General features: G+C 45.9%; 1 protein-coding gene across 6 annotated transcripts in view; it reads left to right on the plus strand.

The window, feature by feature from the left end:
- Positions 1-25,908, plus strand: part of REPS2 (RALBP1 associated Eps domain containing 2) — a 1,031,179-nt gene that overhangs the window by 536,592 nt on the left and 468,679 nt on the right. For all 6 annotated transcript variants that reach the window (XM_086934261.1, XM_086934263.1, XM_086934264.1 and 3 more), the window contains exon 7: positions 3,265-3,328. In XM_086934261.1, coding sequence (XP_086790387.1) covers positions 3,265-3,328 — 64 coding nt within the window. The remainder of the gene's footprint in view (positions 1-3,264; positions 3,329-25,908) is intronic.

The raw sequence follows: 25,908 nt of genomic DNA on the forward strand, positions 1-25,908 counted from the left end.
ACTAGATGATGGCAGGTCAATGGTTCTTATCCTTCTTGATCTCTCCGCAGCATTCGATACCATCTCTCATGGAATGCTTGCGGAGAGACTACTTGCCTGCGGCATCAGAGGATTGGCCCTAAAATGGCTTAATGATTTCCTGATAGATCGATCACAAACCATTATGCTTGGACCTTACCTGTCAAAAAAATATCCGCTAGACAAAGGGGTACCCCAGGGCTCATGCCTGAGCCCTACGCTCTTTAATATTTACATGGCCCCATTGGCCTCTATTGTTGAGCCTTTTGGGTTTGAAATTATTTCATATGCTGATGACACTCAGTTTTTATTCCCAATTGGTTCAAATCCTGAAGAAGAGAAACTGCCTTTCTCTGAGGGCATGTTGGCCATCTCTAAATGGATGACCGAAAATCACCTTCAACTGAATCCTGAAAAAACGGAGCTGATGCTCATGGGCAAAGCAGCATCCCTCAGTACAGAGGAGTGGTGGCCGGTAGTGCTCGGACGATCCCCTGCCCCTGCATCATCAGTAAAAAACTTGGGCCTAAAATTAGACCGAGCTCTTACGATGAAGGACCACATTTCAGCCACAGTGAGCTCCTGTTATTACAGCCTGCGTCTGCTGCGCAGAATAATACCTTTTCTGCCATAGAGTCATCGCAGAACCTTAGTCCAGGCGCTGGTAATCCGTCGTCTTGACTACGGCAATACCCTACTTGCTGAAGTAGGTGAGACATTATTGGCCAGATTACAAGTTATTCAGAATACGGCTGCCAGGATGACATTAAATTGCCCGGCCGGCTCGCCGTCACTTCCCTTATTGAAAAAACTACACTGGCTCCCAATAAAAAAATGTTCCTTCTTCAAGATTTGCTGTCTGACATTTAAAGCTTGGCAAGGCAGGGGTCCCAAGTACCTGCAAAGGCTGCTTGTTCAACAGATCTCGGGTCGTAACCTTAAGTCCAACTCCTTAGCTCTGTTGAAGATTCCACGTATTCGCCTTTCTCGGACCGGTGGCAGAGCATTTTCCTATGTGGCCCCGAAATACTGGAACCAGCTTCCTTTACCTCTGCGGAACTGTACTTCCTTCTTGATCTTCAGGAAGCACCTGAAAGCATTCTTGTTTTAACCCTATCCTCTCTTTTAGTTCCCCCTCCTGTCTTCAGTGTATTATGCTAGGCGAAGCGCCGAGAGGCCCCCGGGTGATTCAAGCTCTGTATAAAAAAAACCCTAACATATATGTTGTAGTTCAAGTTGTAATCTGTTCCTTGCATGTACCTCTACCTCAATTACTCAGCCCATCATTGCTTCTATTATTGTGCCCCATTTAGCATTTTAAAAACGTACCTACATTTCCTGACTGATTTCTGCCATTACCTGCAGAAATTTTCTACAGCCATGTGATAGAGTTGATCGAAGTTGACAAAGATGCTTGGTAATTGCGTGTTACCAAATTCTTGGTTGGTCTAGGTTATGTTTATACTTTCTCCAATATTTCAGGTATATAGTTTGTAGTAGGATAAATGATTCCCTTCTGAATTTGCTCTGCTCTTCCGTGTTGATTTTGGTTGCTCAGTGATGACCTAAGCCTCCTTGTTTTTGGAAAACCCTCTTTGTTAGTTGGCGAGCCTGCCCCTATTGATAACTTGTTTTCAGTGGTTCTTTAGATGAACAGAAGCTCAAACTGTAGAATAACACTGCAAAAGCCATCATTTTCCTTCCAAAAAATTAACACTGATATTTCAAAGTAAATAGATCAATGGTAAATCAAGAAAATTGTACTAAACCAAACAATGTGTCTGTGTTGGGACTGGTGCAAGTTATGTGTGGTTGCCATAGAGTCTGAGCTATGTAAAAAACTCCAAACTGGGCCATCACTTAAAATACTGTAGGCCTCCCCTTACAGCACACATGCGTGAGGATTGGGAGTTCCAATACCTACACATGGAATGCTGTAGAGTCAAATTCAGTCTAGCAGTGAAGAAGCAGTCACAGTCTAACATTTGACCCTGGGCATTAGCCTTGGTAAGCAGGAGGTCAGGCTGAGCTCTATTTGATGAGCACTGCTGCTTTACTATAGCCTTATGGTGACAATGCCGAGGGTTATTCCGGTTGTTAAAGGCTATGAAACTACGATAAAGACCCTAGTCATAGATGAGGGCTTTAAAAAACAGTCTACCCCAGAGCAGACGGGCTGTGATGCTATTGTAAAATTGCGTCCACTGAGAGTAAACTGCTCTACATTGAACAGGAAGAAATAGAAAGACTAGCAATGGAATGTTGAAGCAGAAGGCCTATACCATGCATTATTGGCTCGAAACCTCGCCATTTTCTTCAGTGGAGGTCCCTACATTCCATTACTCTAAAATGTGTTGAAAACGTCTTACAGAAGCAAATCATTTCCAACTTGATGTCTGATTGGACAATTTTTGATGGCAGACCTGTAATCCCTAGAAAATGACAAGCTTTGCTGGAGTCTGTCGTTTCATGTTTAGTCACACCCACACGGAGCAGAGAGTAGAAATGGCTAAATGAATGTTACATGTATTTATTGACCATTCTAGGCACACTAATCTGATTGGTTCTAGTGCTTTTATTTCACCGGAATATTCAGAGGGTATACTGATAATGAACTTTAGGGTGATAATCTCTTTGCTAACATGCAGGTGTTTCTGGTTTAGCATTTGACCCTACTCAAATCGGGATATTGTGTGCAAGCAAAGTTTACTTTAGGAGGATGGTTCCTTTTTTTAGATTCAGAAGAATTAAAATATTATCCCTCATGATCTTCCATATATCATATGTGTTAATAAAAGAACATAACATCCTCTTCAAGAAGGTGCTGTTGGGATGTATTCCATGTCAACATGTACAACAGTGTGCCACAGGGTTGGTGTGCAGAACAGAGAAAGGGTGGTAAGACATAAACTTAATTAATGCAGAAAGAAGACATTAGGAAAGTTTGCTGATTTGTTTTGATATGATAGGTGATTTTAAAGCTCAAATGTATACTATGAATAGTCATGCCAAGATAGGTCTGGCGCACAATTGCTGTAAGAACGGCTTTTGCGTAGACTCAAATCAACCGAAGGAAATTGCATAATTTTTGCTTGAATTTGTCACTGTCAAATATACTGGTATCAGCCACAAAACCATATTTATTTGGCACCTGTATTCCTTTAACACTAGCTTTCCACATGTTTTTTTATAATTGCATATGCGATCACCAGAAAATAGTACTTATTGATTCATGATTCTTTGCAGGTTCAGTGGCCAAGAACTTCTTCACCAAGTCCAAACTTCCCATTCCAGAGCTCTCCCACATTTGGTGAGTACACAGAACGTTTCATTTTTATTATCCTGTGCTTACATTTCTTTGTTTCTCTTACAATGTACTTAACACAACCTACTGCAAACAGTTCAACTACTGCCTACTGCGACTTTTTCAGGCACATAAGTAAAAGATGTTGTAACAGGCTTTACTCAAAATAAATCAATTTGACCCTAGTTGGGGGTGCTTTTTAGATAAGAAAAATACATCTTTCTGAAAATACTGCGAGTCCCAACGTTGCCCATGGCCACTCTCAACCACTGTATGTGCCAATAATAGAAGAAGTATCTCACAAGAAAAAGGGGGGGGGGGCAGGAGTGCATATAGGCACAGCATATGTGCTCCTACGAGATCAAATCTATAACTAGAGTATGCAGTTCCTTCCAAGAGAGAGGGTAAGAGGTGAGACAGACGCTAGGAGAGTGGAAGGGGGCCGGCTCCTTTAGAACAAGCATTTACAATGCAATGGTTTCGCCTTTGGAAAAGTTAGAGCTATTGGCATTGTAAATGACAAAATTTGTATTTATGTGTTGGTTTTGAAAACAGATAAATAAATGGCATTGTCATTTACATTGCCATTAGCTTAATCTCTCGCAAATGTGAGACCTATTGTACCCTACGGACGAGCTCAGCAGACAGCAATTACTACTACACACACACCCAAAGCCACACACACACACCCAGAGCCACACACACCCAGAGCCAGCCACACACACACACACCCAGAGCCAGCCACACACACACACCCAGAGCCAGCCGCACACACACACCCAGAGCCACACACACAGACACCCAGAGCCACACACACACACCCAGAGCCACAAACACACACCCAGAGCCACACACACACACACACCCAGAGCCACACACACACCCAGAGCCACACACACACACCCAGAGCCACACATACACACACACACACCCAGAGCCACACACACACCCCCAGAGCCACACACACACACACCCCCCCAGAGCTACACACACACCCAGAGCCACACACACACACCCAGAGCCAAACACACCCACCCAGAGCCAAACACACCCACCCAGAGCCACACACCCACCCAGAGCCACACACACCCACCCAGAGCCACACCCACCCACCCAGAGCCACACACACCCACCCAGAGCCACACACACACACTCAGGAGAGCAAGCACAGCGAGGGGGCAGGGAAGCAAGCACAGCGAGGGGGCAGGGAAGCAAGCACAGTGAGGGGGCAGGGAAGCAAGCACAGCGAGGGGGCAGGGAAGCAAGCACAGCGAGGAGGCAGGGAAGCAAGCACAGCGAGGGGGCAGGAAAGCAAGCACAGCCAGGTGGCAGGGAAGCAAGCACAGCCAGGTTGCAGGGGAGCAAGCACAGCCAGGGGAAATACAGTTAATGAAATTATTGTTAGTATTGGTTTTATTATAAATGTATATATCAATTATATTTGTATTATTTAATTTTCTATTATTAACATGGTTATTATTCATACAGGGTAGGAATGCAGCACAAAACACATCACCCCGGACACAGGGCAACAAAAAGACAGTGTATAATTTGTGCAGGTGGTCACATGTGGCGGGCACAGGCAATCATTATTGGGGATATGAACAATTCTGTCAGTAATATGATATGACAATAATGTTTTGATTATGATCGTACGAATGCTAGCATTAATAACATTAATGTTAACAGCACATTTATAAGCATAATATTCCCCCAGAGGTGCTACTCACATGTACCTTCTCCATGGAGAGTTCCTGCTCGCAGTCCTGGCTCTCCCTGTCGCTTTCTTCCTCTTCGGAGCTCCCCCCGCAGCTTGGGGAGCTGCAGCTTTCTCTCTGCATCCAGGAGGCAGGGAGGGCTGAGGATCCACAGAGAGTGGTAACAAGGGTGCCGGGACTCGGAGGAACTCATCGTACTGGGCCCAGCCAAGGGACAAGGACACTAAAGATACTGCCATGATTCCGCAGTTGAGGGGGCACAGGGGGAGATGAGGGAGTGCTCCTAAAGCCTCCGATCTGCTCTCCCAAGCGATCACTAATGTCAACACGGGCCTGCCTTCTTAGTTACTGCGTAGTCCCTTAGAAACCTGCGTGTGGAGGTGTTACAGAAGCATGGTTGCCATCTTGAAATAGGGAACTCTTACTCATTTAAACTAAACAGTGTAAACAAAGTGACATATTCTGTTTGCCATGAATAAATCAGCAGAACAGATGGCCGAAGGCTATCAATAAAATGCGTTGTTGGGCTCAGTGTGGAACGGCTAGAGCTAGTCAACACACTTTGTAGGGCCACCTGCTCATTTATTAATCGCCAAGATCAGTCTTTTGGAAATTATCCTGCATTTAAGCTGCAACACTGCAAATTAGGGCTTCGTGTTCCTATTGTTTCCCAGCCTATTAGCTCTGGCCACGTCTACAGTGCTGTGACAAACAGCAGCCGATTGGCTGTACGAAGCAATCATAGCTGCTGCGTCCCCAAAGACATCATAGTACAGTGAAATGACAAAAGAACTGCATGCAGTGACTGCACACCACGCGCTTATGGTCTACAGTTTACACAAATGAGAGATTTTTCTAAAAATGCAAACGCCAAAGTTGCAGGCATTTGGTGCCACACTGTCTCCCCAGCTCTAAGATAACAAAAGTACTACAGGTGACTACTTTCCGATCATTCAAATTTCACAGTTCCAGTATTGTAGAGTTGTGGGGGCACTGAAGCGCTTGATTACAGGGCACACAACGTCTATGTCGGCGGCTAACGACAGTGGGAAAAACAAGAAAACGTTGGTGTCTGCTTGCACTTTTCCAGCATGCACAGCCTGCTTGTTATCATGTGTAAATACAGCGAGGCACTGAACTGCCAGAGTGCCGTGGTGCGTCATAGCAACAGCTGCAACCACTTCTTTAAAACAAGAATCACACAGAAAAAATAAACAAAATCCAAAATGGACAAAAACAATGAAAGTGCAGAATCCCAGTTGCGGGATCAGTCGGTAGCTGTTCGAATACGAAGCTACTGCCCGGGCGCCATCTTCGGCGAAATGACCAAAACAAACCTTGACAAAAAAAAAAAAACATCCGCCCACCGCCGCATGACGTTTTATAAGGGGCGGAGAGGAAAAAAATCGCCGGAACGCCCACGAATCGCCTCGGACAATGACGGACGCCTCTCTCTTCCAATGGCTAGCCTCCATTTATGGAGCTAGCCAATGGAAGAGAGAGGCGGGGCAAAGCCAACAACTGTTCTAACATAAGATTTCGCCTGCGCGAACGCTGCGGACGCCAGGCGAAACCTAAAAAGGAACCCTCAAACACCCAAATGGGTGTCATGCTTTATCATATGGCATGCTCCCCATCGGGTTGGTGCTGCAATGCCCAACTGGCACCCACAAGGGGGCTCTTAGTTGGAGGCATATTGACCTCTTAAAGCAATCATAGATGATTGTGTCTGGTGATAGCCACCACGTTTTTAACGAGACAAGTAGACTCACCTATAACAAAATCCTGTTATGGGGACTACTCAGCCTATTTTAACACGCACTTCCCTACATACATTCACTTTCATACACCAATCTACATGAAAGGGCCCTACACCAACACTATACATACAGCATTGTAAAAAATATCTCTGGAAATTGCAGCGCCTGCCCGATTAGGAACATGCCCTATGGTGAAGCATGACACCCATTTGGGGGTGTGAGGGCTCCTTTACCTAACGGAGTGGACCCCCTTCCGCTCCCCTAGTACCCTAGTGTCTGTCCGACCTCTTCCCCTGTATCTTGGAATGAGCTGCATACTCTTGTGGTAGACATAGAGATAAATAAGAGAAGTCAATTTGCCTATCATATCCAGGTGTCTCAATGTCAATCACCCACCAGCCTTCCTTTCTTGTGCTTTGCCTTTAAATATCCACGTTCTCAGGTGCACTACTCCAAGTCTGTTTGGCACTGACTTACTCTAGCTGAACACTACAATGCCAAAGGTAACAACCCCAATGGTTAAGTGAACGACAGATAATACTCAAGGCAACACCAAGCCCTATATGATGTTAGGAGGCTATGTACAAGGCACCTGTCTGTTGCTGTCACAATTCTGAAAAAGTCGCATCCTGGATTTGGTGTGAGGGTCTAAGAATCAAATGTTCTTTCAAATGTCCACTCATTTTGGCCAAAAACTGCACATGAATTTAGGTTTGATTCTTTCATGTATTTGTGAACAGAAGGAGAAAAGACGTGTGCGCACTGTTCCTCAAAGCCAGAGATGAATACATGGACGTCCTTTAGGGGTCGCTGCTGCGACCCCTGACTTGCCTTTTGCGACCCCTGGCACACTGTTTTTGTTTTACCCCTGGCACTATCTTTGCGATCCCAGTCTTTAGAGGTGGCAACATCATTGCCAGGAACACAGTGACAGCTCGTCCTTATGAACGCCAGTTGGGACTCCACTCTCTTTGTTTTATCTCCAATTTTTTTAATACACTCATAGTGAATAATGTTTCATTATTCCATATGAGTGTAATAAAAAAAAATGAAGCACAAATAGGTGGAATATGCTTTCCCTTGCAGTAGGTTAGTAAAAACAATACTCTTAAATGTATGATGTGTGCTTGCTTGCAGGAGAGTGTGTAAGTGAGAGAAAGTGTGTGTATGTGTGTGTAAGCATGCATGTGCAAGTAAAATTGAAGGTCAAAGTGATGACACTTCGGCTTCCCCTGGCATTTTGGTAAATTGATGAAAGCATAATAAGCTGGAATATATGCATAAATCACATAACAAATTAGAATTAAAACTTTGAGGAAATCAAAAGGTTGGTGTTTCGAAACAGAGGAGCATTTCTCCGGTGTCGCTAGTTTCTCTGCTGACATACACTCATTTGACTGGATACATGCAAGCTTAGAGATGAGTAAAAGAACACATAAGAACAGTAAACTAAATATGAAACAATTAGATCTAATTGGCTTATAGGGCAATCTAGTAGTGCCAGACGATGAAGGACTGGGTTTTTAGAACCCAGCGGCGCCAGGGAAAACGCCCGATGCCTTCGAGTTCCCCTGCCTTAGCAAACAGAGACACAGGACGCTTCTTGATGACGTCAAAAGCCAAAGTTTATTGGCTGCAACCAGGAACAGAGATCTACGAAGCACAACACGGGTGGTTCTCTAGAGACTGCACAAATTCAATGAGCGGAGCATGGTCTTTTATGCCAAAAATCACATTTCAAAGTGGCATCAGTTACATACAAACTAACCAATCAGATTGTGACATTTCAAATATATCGCATGACGACAAACCCACTTTCCGTTGTCCAGCCCACCAGAAATGACCAAGCACATTCCATTCTCCTGTATGATCAGGCCGGACAAACCCATCATAAAACCTCAACCCAAATCAGTGATTATGTCGTAAAGGAAGGAGCAGAAACAGATTGGAAACAAGATAGAAAGGTGGGTGCAGTGTGCTGTAAACTTCGGCATGTCCTACTCTTTGATCTTTATCTGACCAGATGCTTAACATGGAACTGGCTCCGCGAGGTCAGCCTCGGGCAAAGGAGTCAGTTCGGCCAGGTCATTCAGAAGTCATCTAAGGTGTACGTGTCCCAAGGACTCGTTCGGCCGTAGTCATCGGCCTATGTGAGGGCAACCACACAAAATGGCTGCCGTTCACAAAATGGAACCCGAAGGTTCAAACGAAATCCCTAAATACATAGTGTTCTCATTGATCGATTAATGCGAAAACACTCGTACATACCGCACTCGTGATTTGCGGTCCGCTGACACCAAAATCGACTATTTCCGACGATCTTTATTGAATGGGTTCGGAACTACTGAACCTCAGACCCTCAAACTACGGAACTACAGACCCTCCTTTTGCCCTTACATAGGCAACAGACCCAAACCCATGTCAGTCTGAATCTGGATCTAGATTCATCAGATCATCGATATGTTGCTGTAGCATCATCCTAGTACTTAGTACCTCTCTCTGGACAGGTCTCCTTGCACACGAAGTAGCACAAAGGCCACAAATAGCAGGAGCACACTGTATACAGAGACAGAACAGGAAAAGGATAGCTAAGACCATTCCAATGACCATCAGAATCTTCCATCCCCAAGTGGATATCAATCCCCAGAACCATCCCATCAACGACCAATCTCCTTTATCTAAATGGACAGAATCGGAGATCTTATGTAGCTTGGAAATGGCCTGGAAGACTGTTGGAGCGTTGTCTGGAATGAAAACGCAGCAGCTCTATTGAATCAGTTTACATACTCCACCTCTGTCTGCTAGTATGACATCAAGAGCAACTCTATTCTGAAGTGTCATAAATCTATCCGACTGGAGCTCAGCAGTCAGGTTACTAAGGGCACTAGCAGTTTCGACTACGGTGGACTCAACCACTCTCGTCAACTGGCGAATATTCCTGCTGTTAGCCATCGGTCCCCAGAACGGCAGAAAACCCTTAAAGAAATCTCCCAACTCTTGCCCTGCAGTGTCTTCCTGACTGAAGACACGTCTAGCAACTCTCGTCTTATGGTAATCTGCCGCAGCTGTAAAAGTGGGAGGCAACAGAAAGGAAACAAAACATGTGCCCGAAAAATCAGGGGGCAACCATGTATACGCTTTGTCATAGCAAACAAAGCAAGTACCCTTAGCGGCTAGAAATGCTGGGGAAGTCTGAGACGTAAATACATAGGTGTCAGTACAAATGCTCTTCCCTAGTTGAGCTCTCGGATTCTTGGCATTACCCTGCAGACAATAGCGACCCTGATGGGGCACTATCCAAATTGGTGGAGAACTTTTCGCTCGCTGGTTAACACTCAGACTAACTCCATATCCAGTAACGTTCCAACCAATCTATGCTTGTGTCTCATCTCTCGGAATAGTCTCATACGAACTAATTCCCCTAATCATATCGACTATTCCCTTGACCAGAGCACTATTCTTCTGATTATCTTTCACTGAACGTTGGGGATAGATACTATGGGCATAGATAAACATTGTTCAGTAAGCCCAAATAGAACCATTCAAGCTGAAAGGCAAAACTAAGTACGGAATACCTTTATCGGTCGTATGGGGCATTAGACCACAAATCCAACAATTTGTTGTGTTCATCACTAACTGGTGTTGGTGCAAAAGTTGAATAAAGGAATTATTGGCAAATTCCAGTTGTCTAACTACCTGGTGTTCAGGCAAAGGGTGAAAAGAATGAGAAGAAATAGTAGGTGTAGGTGTAGGTTGCACAGTGGGAATAAACGTCACTTTAAAAGAAAATGTCACATAACCAATTAAAAATATCATTAAACTCAATAGCAAAAACAAACACAGTATTAAAAATCTTTTCCGTGTGATTAGTTTGTATATCTTATCCTTAAAATTCATTGTCCTTACAGGTCTCTCCAACTCGAAGAAATCCATCCTAACTAAATACGCTGCTCGCGATGGTAGGGGGTTCTATGCTAAGGAATGCCTCTGTCAACCCAGGGCAACTCCCTTAGGTCAACCAGAACCTTCGACCTAGTGTCTCGGGCTTGCACTCCAAAGACTTATCAACCGCGACCCTACAGCTGAACCCGGATGGCGGTTCGAAAAACAAAAATGAGTAGATCCTCGGTGGAGAGTTAACCTGTAAACAGAAAAATCATAAAAACTTCATTTATTTATTAGTCCCACGACTCTTGGTCGCAAATTATAACGATCTTTTACAGGCAATGTCTGTTCCTTGAATAGAAGCTCAGGCTCAGTAGTGTTCAATCGATTCAAAGGAGGCACAGCTTCTTGCAAGAGATCGTCACTTTCTTTCTCAGAGCTTGTTCCAATCAAACGGGCATCGCTGAATGGCAAAAATCGTGGCACAGTTTCTGTTTCAGAGTCTGGGAGTCCTTCCTGGACCCACGGGTCGTACGGTAAGGGCAATGGAGCCCGTTTGCAATGTACGCCGTGGATCCAGTGTTTCTTGCCTTGCACTCGAACTGCAGAACATGTAGACAGGAGAACTAGATGTGGTCCTGTCCAGCGGGGCTGATCGTTCTTGCTCCGCTGAAAGTTCTTGATGAAGATCCAATTGCCGGGTTCAATGGCGTGACCTGGATCTTCAGAAGCTTGTGGCAAACTGTCAAGCACCTGTTGGTGTAAAACACGCAGTTTAGCCGTCAGTTCGTGCAAGTAATCAAGCAACACAGGGTACTTAAGGTCACTAAACTTTGTTGGTCTTGGTACGCCCCAAATATTCGCCGGGCGACCAAACACAACCTCATACGGACTCAAACCCATTCGCGAATGCACAGTCATTCTTGTGAACAAGAGCGCTAAAGGCAAAGCATCTGGCCATTGTAAACCAGAGCTCGCTTGGATTTTGGCCAACTTTAACTTCAAAGTGCCATTATAGCACTCGACTAAACCAGCTGATTGGGGGTGATTTGCAGAGTGGAACTTCTGCCGAATACCTAATCCCTCGCATACTCTCTTCATCACTTGACCCACAAATTCACTCCCATTGTCACTCCAGATAATTCTCGGCAAACCAAACCTCGGGAAAAATTCCTTGATTAGGGCTTTCGCTGTGGACAAGGCAGTATTGTCCTTCAAAGGATAAGCTTCCACCCATCTAGAAAAGGAGCAAACAACCACCAAAACATATTTCAGGTTGTTGCACCTCTCCATGTGGATGAAATCTAACTGCAAAGCCTCGAATGGATACGTAGGAGGAGAAAAATGACCAGCTGGTGTTGGAGTTCCCTTACCAGGATTGTACATCAGACACACCATACAATTCTTAACCAAATTTTCTGCACATTTGGGATTTCCCGCATTCTGCCAAACCGGAGCCAACAACTTACAAATCCCTTTCACGCTAATATGTGCCATCCCATGAGCCATTGTAACAACTGGAAGCACTTACGCGTCAGGTAACAACCATCTTTGATGCTCAGACAAATCAATCCAACAACCATTCGAGTCCAATCTACCCTTACTTTCTCTCCATTCATTCAACTTTTTCTCTGTAGCTTCAGCTTGGATGGATTTCACACTCTCAATCGTATCTTCACACATACTTTTCTCTGGAACCCATCTCGCCGGACCTGCAACATACATTCGGCTCATCACATTTCTCGCAGTTTCTTTCGCAACTTCATCCGCAAACGCATTTCCGTGGCCAACATCATCCGTAACTTTCTTATGGGCACTGCATTTCACAATCGCTACTTGCAATGGCAAAGTGAGTGATTCAAGAAGCTCATTCAACTTCCACCTGGAGAACAACAACGACCGCAACACCACCACCCTGCTCAACAACCTCGCCAACCTCGGACTCAAGCAGCTGGTGTCCACCCCCACCCACCTTGCCGGACACACACTCAACGCCGTCTTCTCATCCAGCAAAGACATTGCCTTCAGCCACGCCACTGGACTCCACTGGATGGACCACAGCTGCGTCCACTTCACCTTCAGAAGAACGACGATCCACCACCACCAGCAACAGGTTGCCCGCAGAAGCTGGAGCAAGATCACAGCCGACCAGCTCGCCGCTTCCCTGAGCCAGCACCCTCCCGCCAGCTCAGCGAACCCCAGCCAGGCCGCCAACAACCTCACGAAGTGGATCAGCAACTGCGCGGACGAACTCGCCCCACTGAAGACCCCGCCCAGCAGACCCGGCAGCAAGAAGGCCCCATGGTTCACCGACTAACTCAAGAGCTCCAAGAAGAACTGCCGAGCCCTCGAGAAAGCCTGGAGAAGGGAGCCAACACCGGACAACATAACCACCCTCAAGCTTTCCACCCGGAAGCACCACCAACTGATCCGCGCCACCAAGAAAACTGCATTCAAGGACCGGCTGGACAACAACGCACACAACAGCAAGGAACTCTTCAACATCGTGAAAGAGCTCTCCAACCCCGACGCCGGAAACAACGACATCACCCCATCGCAAGAACTCTGCAACTCCCTCGCCTCCTACTTCCACAACAAGATCGCGGACATACACAACAGCTTCAACACCCAACCGACGAACGCCACGTCCGACACGACCGAACCAACGCCCCCCACCACCACCCTCCGCGCCTGGACCCCGATCAGCACCGAAGACACCGTCCGCACGATGAACTCCATCCACTCCGGATCTCCGACCGACCCCTGCCCTCACCACGTCTTCAACAAGGCCGACGCTGTCATTGCACCCCACCTGCGGGACATCATCAACACCTCCCTGAGAGCTGGAAGCACGCCGAACTCAGCGCTCTACTCAAGAAACCAACAGCGGACCCCACCGAACTCAAGAATTACCGCCCCATCTCGCTCCTCCCGTTTCCGGCCAAAGTCATCGAGAAGACCGTCAACAAGCAACTGGCCGCCTTCCTCGAGACGAACGCATCCCTCGACCCCTCACAGTCTGGCTTCCGAGCCAACCACAGCACCGAGACCGCCCTCATCGCTGCCACCGATGAGATCCGAACCCTGATGGACAACGGAGAAACAGCGGCCCTCATCCTCCTAGACCTCTCTCTCGGCCTTCGACACCGTCTGCCACCGCACCCTAGTGCAGCGCCTCTACAACGTCGGAATCCAGGAGAAGGCACTGGAATGGATCATCTCCTTCCTCGACGGAAGGACCCAGAGAGTCCGCCTACCACCGTACACATCAAAGGCCACCGAAGTCATCTGCGGCGTACCCCAAGGATCCTCGCTGAGCCCAACCCTCTTCAACGTCTACATGAGCCCCCTCGCGGCCATCGCACGCCAACACAACCTGAACATCATCTCCTACGCCGACGATACCCAGCTGATCCTCTCCCTGACCAACGACCCCGCCGCCGCCAGAGCCAACCTTCACGAAGGAATGAAAGAGGTAGCCGAGTGGATGTCGACCAGCCGCCTGAAGCTGAACTCAGACAAGACGGAAGTCCTCATCCTGGGATCCTCGCCCTCCACCTGGGACGACTCCTGGTGGCCCCCCGCCCTGGGAACCGCACCCAAACCGACAGACCACGCACGCAACCTGGGCTTCATCCTGGACTCCTCCCTCTCCATGACCAGGCAAGTCAACGCCGTCTCCTCGTCGTGCTTCAACATCCTGCGCATGCTACGGAAGATCTTCCGGTGGATCCCCACCGAGACCAGGAAGACTGTCACCCAGGCACTCGTCACCAGCCGACTGGACTACGGCAACGCCCTCTACGCCGGAACCACCGCCAAGCTCCAGAAGAGACTCCAACGGATCCAGAACGCCTCAGCCAGACTCATCCTCGACGTCCGACGACACAGCCACATCTCCGGACACCTAAGAGACCTGCACTGGCTCCCGGTCAACAAGAGAATCACCTTCCGTCTCCTCACCCACGCACACAAAGCCTTTCACGATCAAGGCCCGAGCTACCTCAACAACCGCATCAACTTCTACGCTCCCAAACGTCACCTCCGATCAGCCAGTCACGCCCTCGCCGCCGTCCCCCGCATCCGAAGAGCGACAACAGGAGGAAGGTCCTTCTCCTACCTGGCCGCCAAGACCTGGAACTCCCTCCCGACCGACCTGCGCCTGACCCAAGACCACCTCGCCTTCAGGAAGAAGCTCAAGACCTGGCTGTTCGGGTAGTAGCAGCACCCCCCCCCCCCTAGCGCCTTGAGACCCTCCGGGTAAGTAGAGCGCTCTATAAATGTCTATGATTGATTGATTGATTGATTCACCAACTGCCCATGTTGAATCTTTGTTCCATGCGAAGTCAGAAACCCACGTTCACGCCACAAACGTCCAAAACTATGGGCCACACCAAACGCATACTGGCTGTCAGTGTACACATTCACTCGTTTTCCTTTCGCCAACACACATGCTCTCGTTAATGCAATCAACTCTGCTGCTTGCGCTGAATTATGTGGGATACGTGCAGCTTCAACAATCGTATGCAAAGTCGTAACAGCATATGCCGCAGTCGTATCACCATTCGGCAACTTAAAGCACGAACCATCAACCCATAAAGTACCATCACACTCTGGAAGAGGAGTATCCCTAAGGTCTATCCTCCCTTTCGTTTCTTCCTCAGTTCTCAGAAAACAATCATGTTGTTCTTCAATATCATCTGTCTCAACTGAAATTGGCAACAACGTAGCTGGATTCAACGTGTTGCATTGTTTAATGTGCACGTGACTCACTAACAAGGTCAACTCGTAACCCGACAACCGAGCACTAGTTAAGTGCTGTGTCTTGGTACGGTTCAACAAGGTATCCACTGAATGTGGAACCATTACGATTAACGTATTGTCCATAACCAAGCCAGCAGACTGTCGAATCGAAACAGCCGCTGCCGCTGTAGCTCTCAAGCAACTCGGCAACGCTCTAGCTACCGGATCCAAAGTCGACAAAAAGTAAGCACATGGACGTTGCTTATCGCCAAACTGCTGAGTCAACACTGACAATGCACATCCCTCTCTCTCATGGACGTACAATGTGAAAGGCTTACTGTAGTCGGGGGTACCCAACACAGGAGCCGAACACAACGCATTGCGTAACACGGAAAAGCTCTTCTGACATTCGTCAGTCCAAGGAATAGGATTTGGAGTATCCTTAACAGTAAGAGCTATCAAAGGCTTCGCTAACAAAGAAAAATTAGGGATCCACTGTCTACAGTACGACGTAATACCCAAAAACGCACGTACTTCTCTCTGTGTCATAGGAACTCTCATTTTCGCAATAGCTTGAATTCTTTCCGGGGTCAGTTTCCTTCCCTCCTTCGATAAGAGGTGACCTAAGTAGGTTACTTCTTGCTGACAATATTGCAACTTGGAGAGAGAAACTTTGTGATGAAAATCAGATAAGTGGCGTAACAACGACAAAGTAGCTTCTCTACAAATATCTTCACTGTCAGCAGCAACTAGCAAGTCGTCAACATATTGAATAAGGGCAGCACCATCAGGTAAAACCAACAGATCAAGTTGAGTTTTCAAAGCTTGGCTATAGATCGATGGACTCTCGCAATAGCCTTGAGGAGCGCGCTTAAAGCGGAAACTTCGTCCTCCTAAAGAGAATCCAAAGATATCTCTACTCTCCACGGCAATCGGGATGCTGAAGAAAGCATTCTTCAAGTCAATCACCGAAAACCATGTGGCCGTAGCCGGAATCAGAGTCAACAAAGCGGTAATATCAGGCACAACAGGAAACTGTGGAACGACGATCTTGTTCACTTCGCGAAGATCGATCACAAACCTATATACAGGAGGCTGTGAAGAATCGGTTCTCTTCAGAACAGGAAAACGGGACTATTACACACATTACCTCTCGTTTCCTCAATCACACCCTTATCGATCAAATCATAAATGATTGCTAAAAGTGCACGCTCACCATCACTCGAGATTCGGTACTGTAGAATGCGCGGTAACTTAGCATTCGCCTTTAGTGTCACAACATATGGAGGAATCTCCAAAAGACCTACATCATTCGGACCAGTAGCCCACAATGAATCTGGTAAAAAAGACAATTCAGGTGGAAGTCCATCTTTAGAAATGTACATCGGAGAGATCACTCTCTCACCCAATGTAAGTTGTACTCCTGACGGAGAACAATACAACGTGGCATACAATCTCTTCAATAAATCCAATCCCAACAAGTTCTCACCACAACCTGTAGTCAAAATGAGGGGTGCTTCAAATTTACGAGGTCCAACAGAAAGAGACAACGGAGTAGAAATCGGATTCGTAACCGGGGTGCCAGAAAAACCTACAGAAACATTCTCAAAGCCAGACAAAGGTGCGCCAGGGAGTTTAGAGTGCATAATAGGACTCTTCGTAGCACCAGTATCTAACAGAAAAGGCTCTGACACACCTGATGCAATCACTTCAACATAAGGTCCACTCTGATCTACTGGAACTGGAACAACTCCCTCTCTTTGTCTATGGCTGTCCTAGCAATCGTTACCATCCACTTCCTCACCTTCAACGTAGTAATCGTCCGTATAGTACTGAGCTGCCCTACCAGACGAACCTTGCTGCTGATCAAAACTATTCATTGAGTTCTGTGGAGGCAAAGAACGCCCATTCTGTCCGCGACCTCTACCTCTAGGCGCTTGTTGAGCACCTCGACCTCTCACACCAGAAGCACAATTCGTGCGCTGCAACAAAACCGGACAACTATTCTTGAAATGGCCCTCTTCTCTACAATACGCACACTGATTAGGCCCATACGGAAAACGCTGTTGAGAAAACTCGTTCCTTTGCGAGTTTCTCGAATATTGCTGATTCTGCTGATAATCGCGTTGATTATTAGTACAGGGTGGATAAGCTTGTTGTAGAAGAACTTTAATCTTCAATTCCTTAGTCTTCTTATCCGCTTTCTCTATTTCATCTTTGTGCCTATTTTCATAGTACTGGGCCGTAGCTAAAATCTGCGCTGACGTGGAAACAGCCCAAGCACTCTCAGAATCTTTCAGCTTATTGCATAATTCGGGAAGCAAATTATGTACAAATTTGTCGACGAACAATCTCTGGCCACCCTCAGTAGCCATATCCTGACTGCTATGATCCACAAAGGTCTCTTCAAACCGTGTGAAAAAGTCAGACACAGTTTCATCTTTCTTCTGCTTACATGCAGGCAACTTGTCCCAATTAACATGCACTTCAGGCATCAAAGTCTTCATATAATTAATTATCCTACCAGGGAGTAGAGAAATGACATCTTCGGGCTTAGCACCTCCTACTTGTCTATCATTCGCAGCACGAAGGTTAACCCATGTATCGCCCAATTCCTGTGCATGATCCGTGTGACGAATCGTACTCCAAATAGGCTGTGGAACAACATTCCCAAACAACATGTCTATGTCTGCTAAGTTCATGATACACAAACCCACAGTCTGAGTGAGCTCTTTATAATATCCCGCCGGATTTTTGCGCGTATCAGGCAAAGACTGCTTAATAGCCAAAACTTCAACACGCTTCCAAGGAACATGTACCCAAACACGCTGAAAATGTGCAACAACAGGTGGCTGAGCATTAGGATCAGCAGGTCTCCAAACCGGAGGAACCTCACGCATCGGATACTGAGGCGCTGCTCTCCTAACTGACGAATCAGGCTCAAACAATCGCTCAGAAGGAGTGTCACTACGAAATGACAATATAGTCGCAACTGCTCTCCCAACATCATGAGGACCCACAACGGTCCCTTTCGCAAATTCGGAACATATACGGTACAACTCATTAGGAGCTTTACCTACTTCCTCAACCCATTGTTCATGGAGGAACACACACATCATCTCAAAGACGTACCGCTGCTTTGGTGCTTCCCATTGAAGGAAAACATCCATAACACCTTCAAGACCATACTGAGAAGCATACATAACCCATTTACGCGCCATGTGATCCAAAACTGTACGCTCATCAGTGTCAGGCAACTGACTACGTGATTGTCTACGCTCGTTAACAGGGGACATACCCAATTGTCCCAACAAAGGAGAAAAGAAGCTAGAAACTGCAGTAGTCATTCTCTGTCTAGCAGAAGGAGAAGGTGAAAGAATAAGAGAAGACGGAACAATAGTAGAAGAATCCAAAGTCGGAACAGAAGGAGTATTATAGATAGGCGTAGGAGTAGCAGACGAAGGAGGAGGCAAAGTTGGCGGCCCCTGAGGAGGCTGCGCCAAAGGAATAGTAGCCAATGGAAGAGGAGCTGGCTGTGGAGGAATTGCAGGTGGCACAACAACCGGAGGTTGCACAACTGCAACTGGTGGCGGTGGTGCCGTAGCATTCTGTGCATAAGGGGGTGGCGAACTCAATAGATGCGACATTAAAGGATCTTTCGCAAGATCTTTCTTTACTTCCTGCTCTTTAAGCGGCAAAACTGGGTAGCATTTATCTACTGCTAACTTCCTAACCCTAAGCATCTGTTCACTCTCTTGCTCTTCCTCCATATCTCTATATGCTAAAGCAGCTTGCACCATTGACAAACCTCTTTCTCGTTCATTCTTCTTCGCTGATTTTATTTCTTTCTGTTTGGCTTCTTTGCGCCATATGCGGAAAGAGTCAAACATTGCCGGCCGGGCTTTCTTTTTGAACAGTTTAACTTCGAGGTTACCTAGAATCTCAGTTTCAAAACTACCGTAACGGGGCCACTGTAGGACACCGTCTTTCTTCGTATATTTTACCCAGGTATCATTATAACTAATAGGGCCTACACCATGCTTCACATAGAGTTCATATGTAGGAGTTCCAATCGGAGGAACCGGACACGAATCCTCTAACCGGGAATCCTTAGAACAACCACAACCAAATATCTTTCCAAGTCTGCTAAGACCAGGCATCTTGCTCACTAGTCTAGCTTCAAACTACAAGGGAAATCTAAAAACGATAGCCTCGTGAATACACGAGTCCCTTGGCTTTGGGGCCTGCAGGTACCAAATTAAAGCGATCCACGAAGGGATACCAAAACAAACTAAGGACTGGGAGACGCTCCACTCATACTTAACTGAAATGTCGATGGCGTCACCAGGAGACCCGTCTATCGTCTCACTCTACAAACGTCTAGGCTCCAAGACAGGGCGACAGTCAGGGCAGCAGTCCTTCGTAGCCGTCAAAAGGCGGGGAACCTCGCAGCAAAGACTTTCGGACCACGAGGACATACAGGGGTCGATGAAGTGGCAGGCCTTCCTCCAGAATTTCCACACGAAGCTCTCCACGATCTTCGGGCTTGGACCGGTACCGCTGAAGTCGCCCCACGTTGGGCGCCAACTGAAGGACCGGGTTTTTAGAACCCAGCGGCGCCAGGGAAAATGCCCGATGCCTTTGAGTTCCCCTGCCTTGGCAAACAGAGACACAGGACGCTTCTTGATGACGTCAAAGACCAAAGTTTATTGGCTGCAACCAGAAACAGAGATCTACGAAGCACAACACGGGTGGTTCGCTAGAGGCTGCACAAATTCAATGAGCGGGGCATGGTCTTTTATGCCAAAAATCACATTCCAAAGTGGCATCAGTTACATACAAACTAACCAATCAGATTGTGACATTTCAAACATATCGCATGACGGCAAACCCACTTTCCGCTGTCCAGCCCACCAGAAATGACCAAGCACATTTCATTCTGTTCGATCAGGCCGGACAAACCCATCATAAAACCTCAACCCAAATCAGTGATTATGTCGTAAAGGAAGGAGCAGAAACAGATTGGAAACAAGATAGAAAGGTGGGTGCAGTGTGCTGTAAACTTCGGCATGTCCTGCTCTTTGATCTTTATCTGACCAGCTGCTTAACAAGGAACTGGCTCAGCGAGGTCAGCCTCGGGCAAGGGAGTCAGTTCGGCCAGGTCATTCAGAAGTCAGCTAAGGTGTACGTGTCCCAAGGACTCGTTCGGCCGTAGTCATCGGCCTATGTGAGGGCAACCACACAAAATGGCTGCCGTTCACAAAATGGAACCCGAAGGTTCAAACAAAATCCCTAAATACATAGTGTTCTCATTGATCGATTAATGCAAAAACACTCGTACATACCGCACTCGTGATTTGCGGTCCGCTGACACCAAAATCGTCTATTTCCGACGATCTTTATTGAATGGGTTCGGAACCACTGAACCTCAGACCCTCAGACTACAGAACTACAACGGGCCAGTCTGAATGGTCAGTGTGTGGGCCAATTTTGCGTCTGTGTGTAGGTTGCTTTTGTGTGGGCTGGTGTTGTGAATATGGATGCAGTAACAGGTGGTTGTATGTCATAAAAACATGCAGAAATATAATCTGACAAATATTATGTTCATCAAATGGTGTAGATTGAGCTGCATCATGTCATATTGTGTGTGTTATGACAATTGGTGAGTTCTTATTTGATAATAAATCAACAGTCCCTCACCAAAGCTGCTGCACTCATACCTTTCCAAGATCCCCAGGGGCTGCTCCTCCGCTAAGGCAGTGGAGCGTCACCCCAATCCTTTAAAGCAGCGCAAATGAAAAATAAAATGATAATAATAAAACGTTATTATCATTTAATTTCTACTATTGCAGTTGCACTGCAGCCAGCCAGGTTGTTAGGACGGTCAGGGCTGGGCTCCCCTGATGTCCGTTGAGGGAGGAGGAATGGTGGCTGCACCGTAAGCACGCATGAGGGTTTGGCCGGCCGTCCAAACCGTCATGCGTGCTGTGCATTTTCTCTATAAGCTGTATTATACAGCCTAGGTGGAGAACATGCCCAGCCACTGTCTGAGCGCCGAATCAGGGTGCTCAGACCAAACACAACGCTGCTGAAAGGCAGCGTTGTGATTGGTCAGTGGATTCTGGGAGGCTATGTGCTTCCTGCTTGAAGGAGAGCCCGCGGCTGGCGAAGGGGACCCCAGGTAAGTTTTTTTTTCTTTCCTAATTCCCTCACCTGCCCACCGCCCCCCCATGCACCGTTCGGTACCAGCCACTACTGAAGATCCCCCTACTCCAATTCTATCTTCCCCATAGTCTCAAGACGATGAATGTGCAGATAAATGCCCCATGCCAAATGTTACCTGTAGAGCTACTAGCAGCTAATTCACTGATGTGGGAGTGGATTCATGGGGCTTGGGGACAAACAGGCAGTGGTCGCTTGTCTGTGCCTCCCGAACTCTGGAGCTTTATGAGGGAGAATGCGGACTGCCTCGGGACTCCTCACACAGTGGACCGAGGCGTTGCTGAGCTAAGCAGACAAACAACATATTATTTGATATGCCATTTCCTTCTTTTCGTAGCCTAACTGTTTATATGTTTTGAAAAGATGCCCACTGGTTTTTAGTGTAAGACAAACATTTCCCAGCTCTTTATCAATACCGTTGTCACCCTCACTATTGCAATAGCCTCTATCATGCACCCCCAATCCAATCAATATCCAAACTCCAAATAGTCCAGAACTATCCTGCTCAGTGAGAACAAACTTGATAACTTCGCACCTATTATGAAGGCCCTGCACTGGCTTCTTGTACAGTGAAGAGGAAATTTCTTATTCAGCTGCCTTGTCCATAAAATCTTATATGCTCCAAATTGGTTCCATGTGATAACATAGTTTTCCAAAAAGTCTTTTGTAGACTTCACTTTTCAAAAACACCTTTTACAATAACATCTTTTTTCTTTGAAGTGTATTATTTTGAATACAATATCTTTTCATGAATTTCGATCATCCATCAACATCTTTTTATTTCATTTATTTTTCTATATGTCTACCTTTCCGCTTGCTTATCTATTTCCATTCACAAACACATACATCCCTATACTCCAAACTATCTTTTTTTGTTTTGAGGTTTGGTGGTAAACAGAAAACAAACCACTCAAATTCCCTTTTATACGTGTTATGTGTCCCTTTCCTTTATGTGTGCACACAGACATGTTTATGTTTTTACTTTGTTTTCACGATGTTTCTTTGTGGGGAAAAGCCCTCCAAACCCCCCTTATTTTATATATATACTTTTGTTTTTGTTTTATTTATATAATCATATAATAATTGTATGTAACCCCCAAGTCTCTTTTATTATATGTTTTATATGTGCATTTCCCTTTTCTCTGTCTCCCCATATATTTTGTTTTATCTTTGTATCCTTAAATGTCCATTTACCATTCCAAAATATTCACATGTTTCAAATTAGTCTCAAAATATTCTCCAGCTTAAGTGAAAGACAATACATTTTACTTTTTGAGACTGTTTTGCCAAATTACAAATACATATTTTTAAGCTAAATTGTTACTTTATGCAATAGAATACAATGATAATCTGGTCCAAGATGCTATGGGAAATTTACGTATTGTAATAGATGTTTTGAAAGTAATTATTGCACAAGAGGTTTTGGGAACGTATGTGATCGCACGCTACATTCCAAATTGCCTGTAAATGTTGTTTGTCCGTCATTTTACCATCAGATGTATAGTGCTTTCAGTCTTAACTTGCTATCCATCCCACTGACTAGTTACAAGAAATTTGAAGGAATGACCTTTCATATGCAAGGCTCATCCCTTTGGAGCACCCTACCTCTTTCTCTACACATACATGTTGACCTTCTGAAATGTAGTAGATTGCCAAAAATCCATTTCGCCTTGTGGATTTCTGGCTAGCCCTAGCCCTTCCTGACTCTACTTTCCTTTTTTGCCCAGGCCTTTTGTATAGATGCCTTAACTGGTTTAAACCCCATCATCTTGCAATTTATTTATAACATATTTTATTATCTTTTGATTTCCATTTTGCAGGGTATTCAGGTCACATTTCACATATATTAAACACATTAAATTGTCACCTTCGGTTGACTTTCTTTTAAACATACCTTACTTAAGATAAAGTTTACACCATTGTGCGACAGGAATAACGGCCCCCTGCAGAGCGTTTCTTTAAGTGGTTGTGCATCGTCGGTGTCTGTGAACATTGTAACTTCCCGATTATAGGTAGTGTTGGACTTGTCAGTCCTAGGGTGGCCCTTCCGCAAACTTTTTGCCTCCACATTTTGATGATTTTTTCTGTTGACCTTAGGACTCTGAGGACTTTACCACAGCTAATCAGAGCTAAAATGCATGTGTTTCTTCCCTTAATATGTGCTATTGGTGTATACTTGATTGACCTATTTAATTTACATGTAAGTCCCTTGTAAGGTGGTATACCATATACCAAGGGCCTATAAGGTAAATGTTACTAGTGGGCTGCAGTACTGATTGTACCACCCACAGAAGTAGCCTTTCAAACCTGTCTCAGTCCTACCAATACAGGACCTGTGTGTGCAGTTTACTGCCACTTCGACTTGGCATTTCAAACCCTTTGCCAAGCCTTAAACTCCCCTTTTTATTACACATAAGTCACCCCTAAGGTAGGTCCTAGGTAGCCCAAAGGGCAGGGTGCTATGTAAGCAAACGGTAGAACATGTACTTTTATGTTATGCATGTCCTGGTAGTGACAAACAGCCCTCCTCTGATAGGTTAGCATTGGGAATTCCTCAATACACTTTTAAGCCGTAATTCCTATTTCATATCTTTGGAATGGTAATGATGAAAGCTGTCTACTGGTGAAGTTGGATCTAGCATTACTATTTTAGAAATGCCCCTTTTCAAAAGTGGACGTTTCTCTGCACTTACTGCTCTTTGTGTCTGACAGCCTGTCTCGAATAAAATTCTGGGGTCTGTGACAGCTACACTTTGTGCATTCCCTCTAGACAGCTACAACACAGGAAGGATAGGTGTGTCTGACTATCCATCTAGATACATCCTGCCTTCTGATGGCTTTGCCTGGGCAGGATGGAAGAGAGACGCTAAAACCTCACTTGAATAGGTAGTTTCCTGTCTCCACACAAAGGACTGAGCTACCCCCATAGATAACCTGGCAGACAGGACTGGGCTGAAAGAGGAACCTGTGCACTTCAGAGAGCTGCTTTTAAGTCACCACCCCCACACCAAAGGCACTTTTGGGTATAAGTACTGGGTCTCTGCCCCCCTAAAATCAGACACTTCTGGATCTTGAACTGAACTTCTGTCTGAAGGACTGCTCTGCTGTTTAAAGGGAATCTTCTTTGGGCTGCAGACTTGGAAAGCCTGCTTTTATGTTGCTCTACTGCCTTCTGCTCTCTGACTCAGCTGAAGGAAAGCTGGACTCTGCCTTCACTTCAAGTGATCTTCAAGTGCTTGTTGGCTTGTCTCCTGTTGCTTGAGACTCTGAGAAATCAAAATCTCTACCCCTGCTTCTTACCTGGGTCACTGGAAGTGGCCCGATACTTGCAACACAGGTTTTGACACACCTGTCTATGCGTAGCAGAACTGTAGCATTGCTCTGGTTGCAGGAGTAAAATCAGCCTCTTGAGATCAACGCATCAGACAGCATATCACCGCCATTGAGATTCGGTGGGATTGATGCATACCCTCGACTGTGGAGCAGAATCTGTTGCATTGCTCAACACCTCACATCTCTGGTACCTGACAACTCTGGCACCCTTCTTCAGAACTGACGCATCACCTTCAGTGCGTGGAGATTGACGCATTTTGCTGTTTGCGACCAGGAAAGTTACTTTGTTTACCAGGCCCTGCGTGGGTCCTGTAGCCAGCCTGAGCTTCTCTGAGGTTTGCTGGAACTTTGACTTCGCCACGGTCCAGCCCGACCTAAAGTAACCTTTTCAGGACTACTTGTTTCCAAGCACTTTAATGCATTTATTCTTCTAAAATTAAATCCCTCAACTTTTATACATTTAATTTTTGTCATCTTGATTTTGTTTTGTTTATAAAATAATAATCTATGTTTATAAACCAGTTTGAGTCTTTCTGTGGTGTATTTATTGTGTTACTGTGTGTGTTGCACAAATACTTTACACATTGCCTCTTTACATGAGCCTGGCTGCTCTGTGCTAATTTAGCAGAGGATGAGCACAGGTTATCTTTTAGTGTGTACCTAGCTTATTCTGACTAGGAGTGTGGCTTCTGCTTGGACAGGGTGCATACCTTTGCCAACCAGAAACTCAATTAGTAACAGGTAGCTAACTTGCAAACCCAAGATCTCCACAAAATAGTTAAAATAGGATTACCCTTAGGTTGTGATCCTCATCAGATGATCTGGGAGACATCCACCCTGTCATGGTGTGCCAGGAACTTATCAGCACAGACAGAAATGGGGCTTCACTGATGACTTGACGTTCAATTTCTATTACAAGGCATAG

The sequence above is a fragment of the Lissotriton vulgaris genome, chromosome 8 (genome assembly GCF_964263255.1).
Source record: "Lissotriton vulgaris chromosome 8, aLisVul1.2, whole genome shotgun sequence".
NCBI classification, from domain to species: domain Eukaryota; kingdom Metazoa; phylum Chordata; class Amphibia; order Caudata; family Salamandridae; genus Lissotriton; species Lissotriton vulgaris.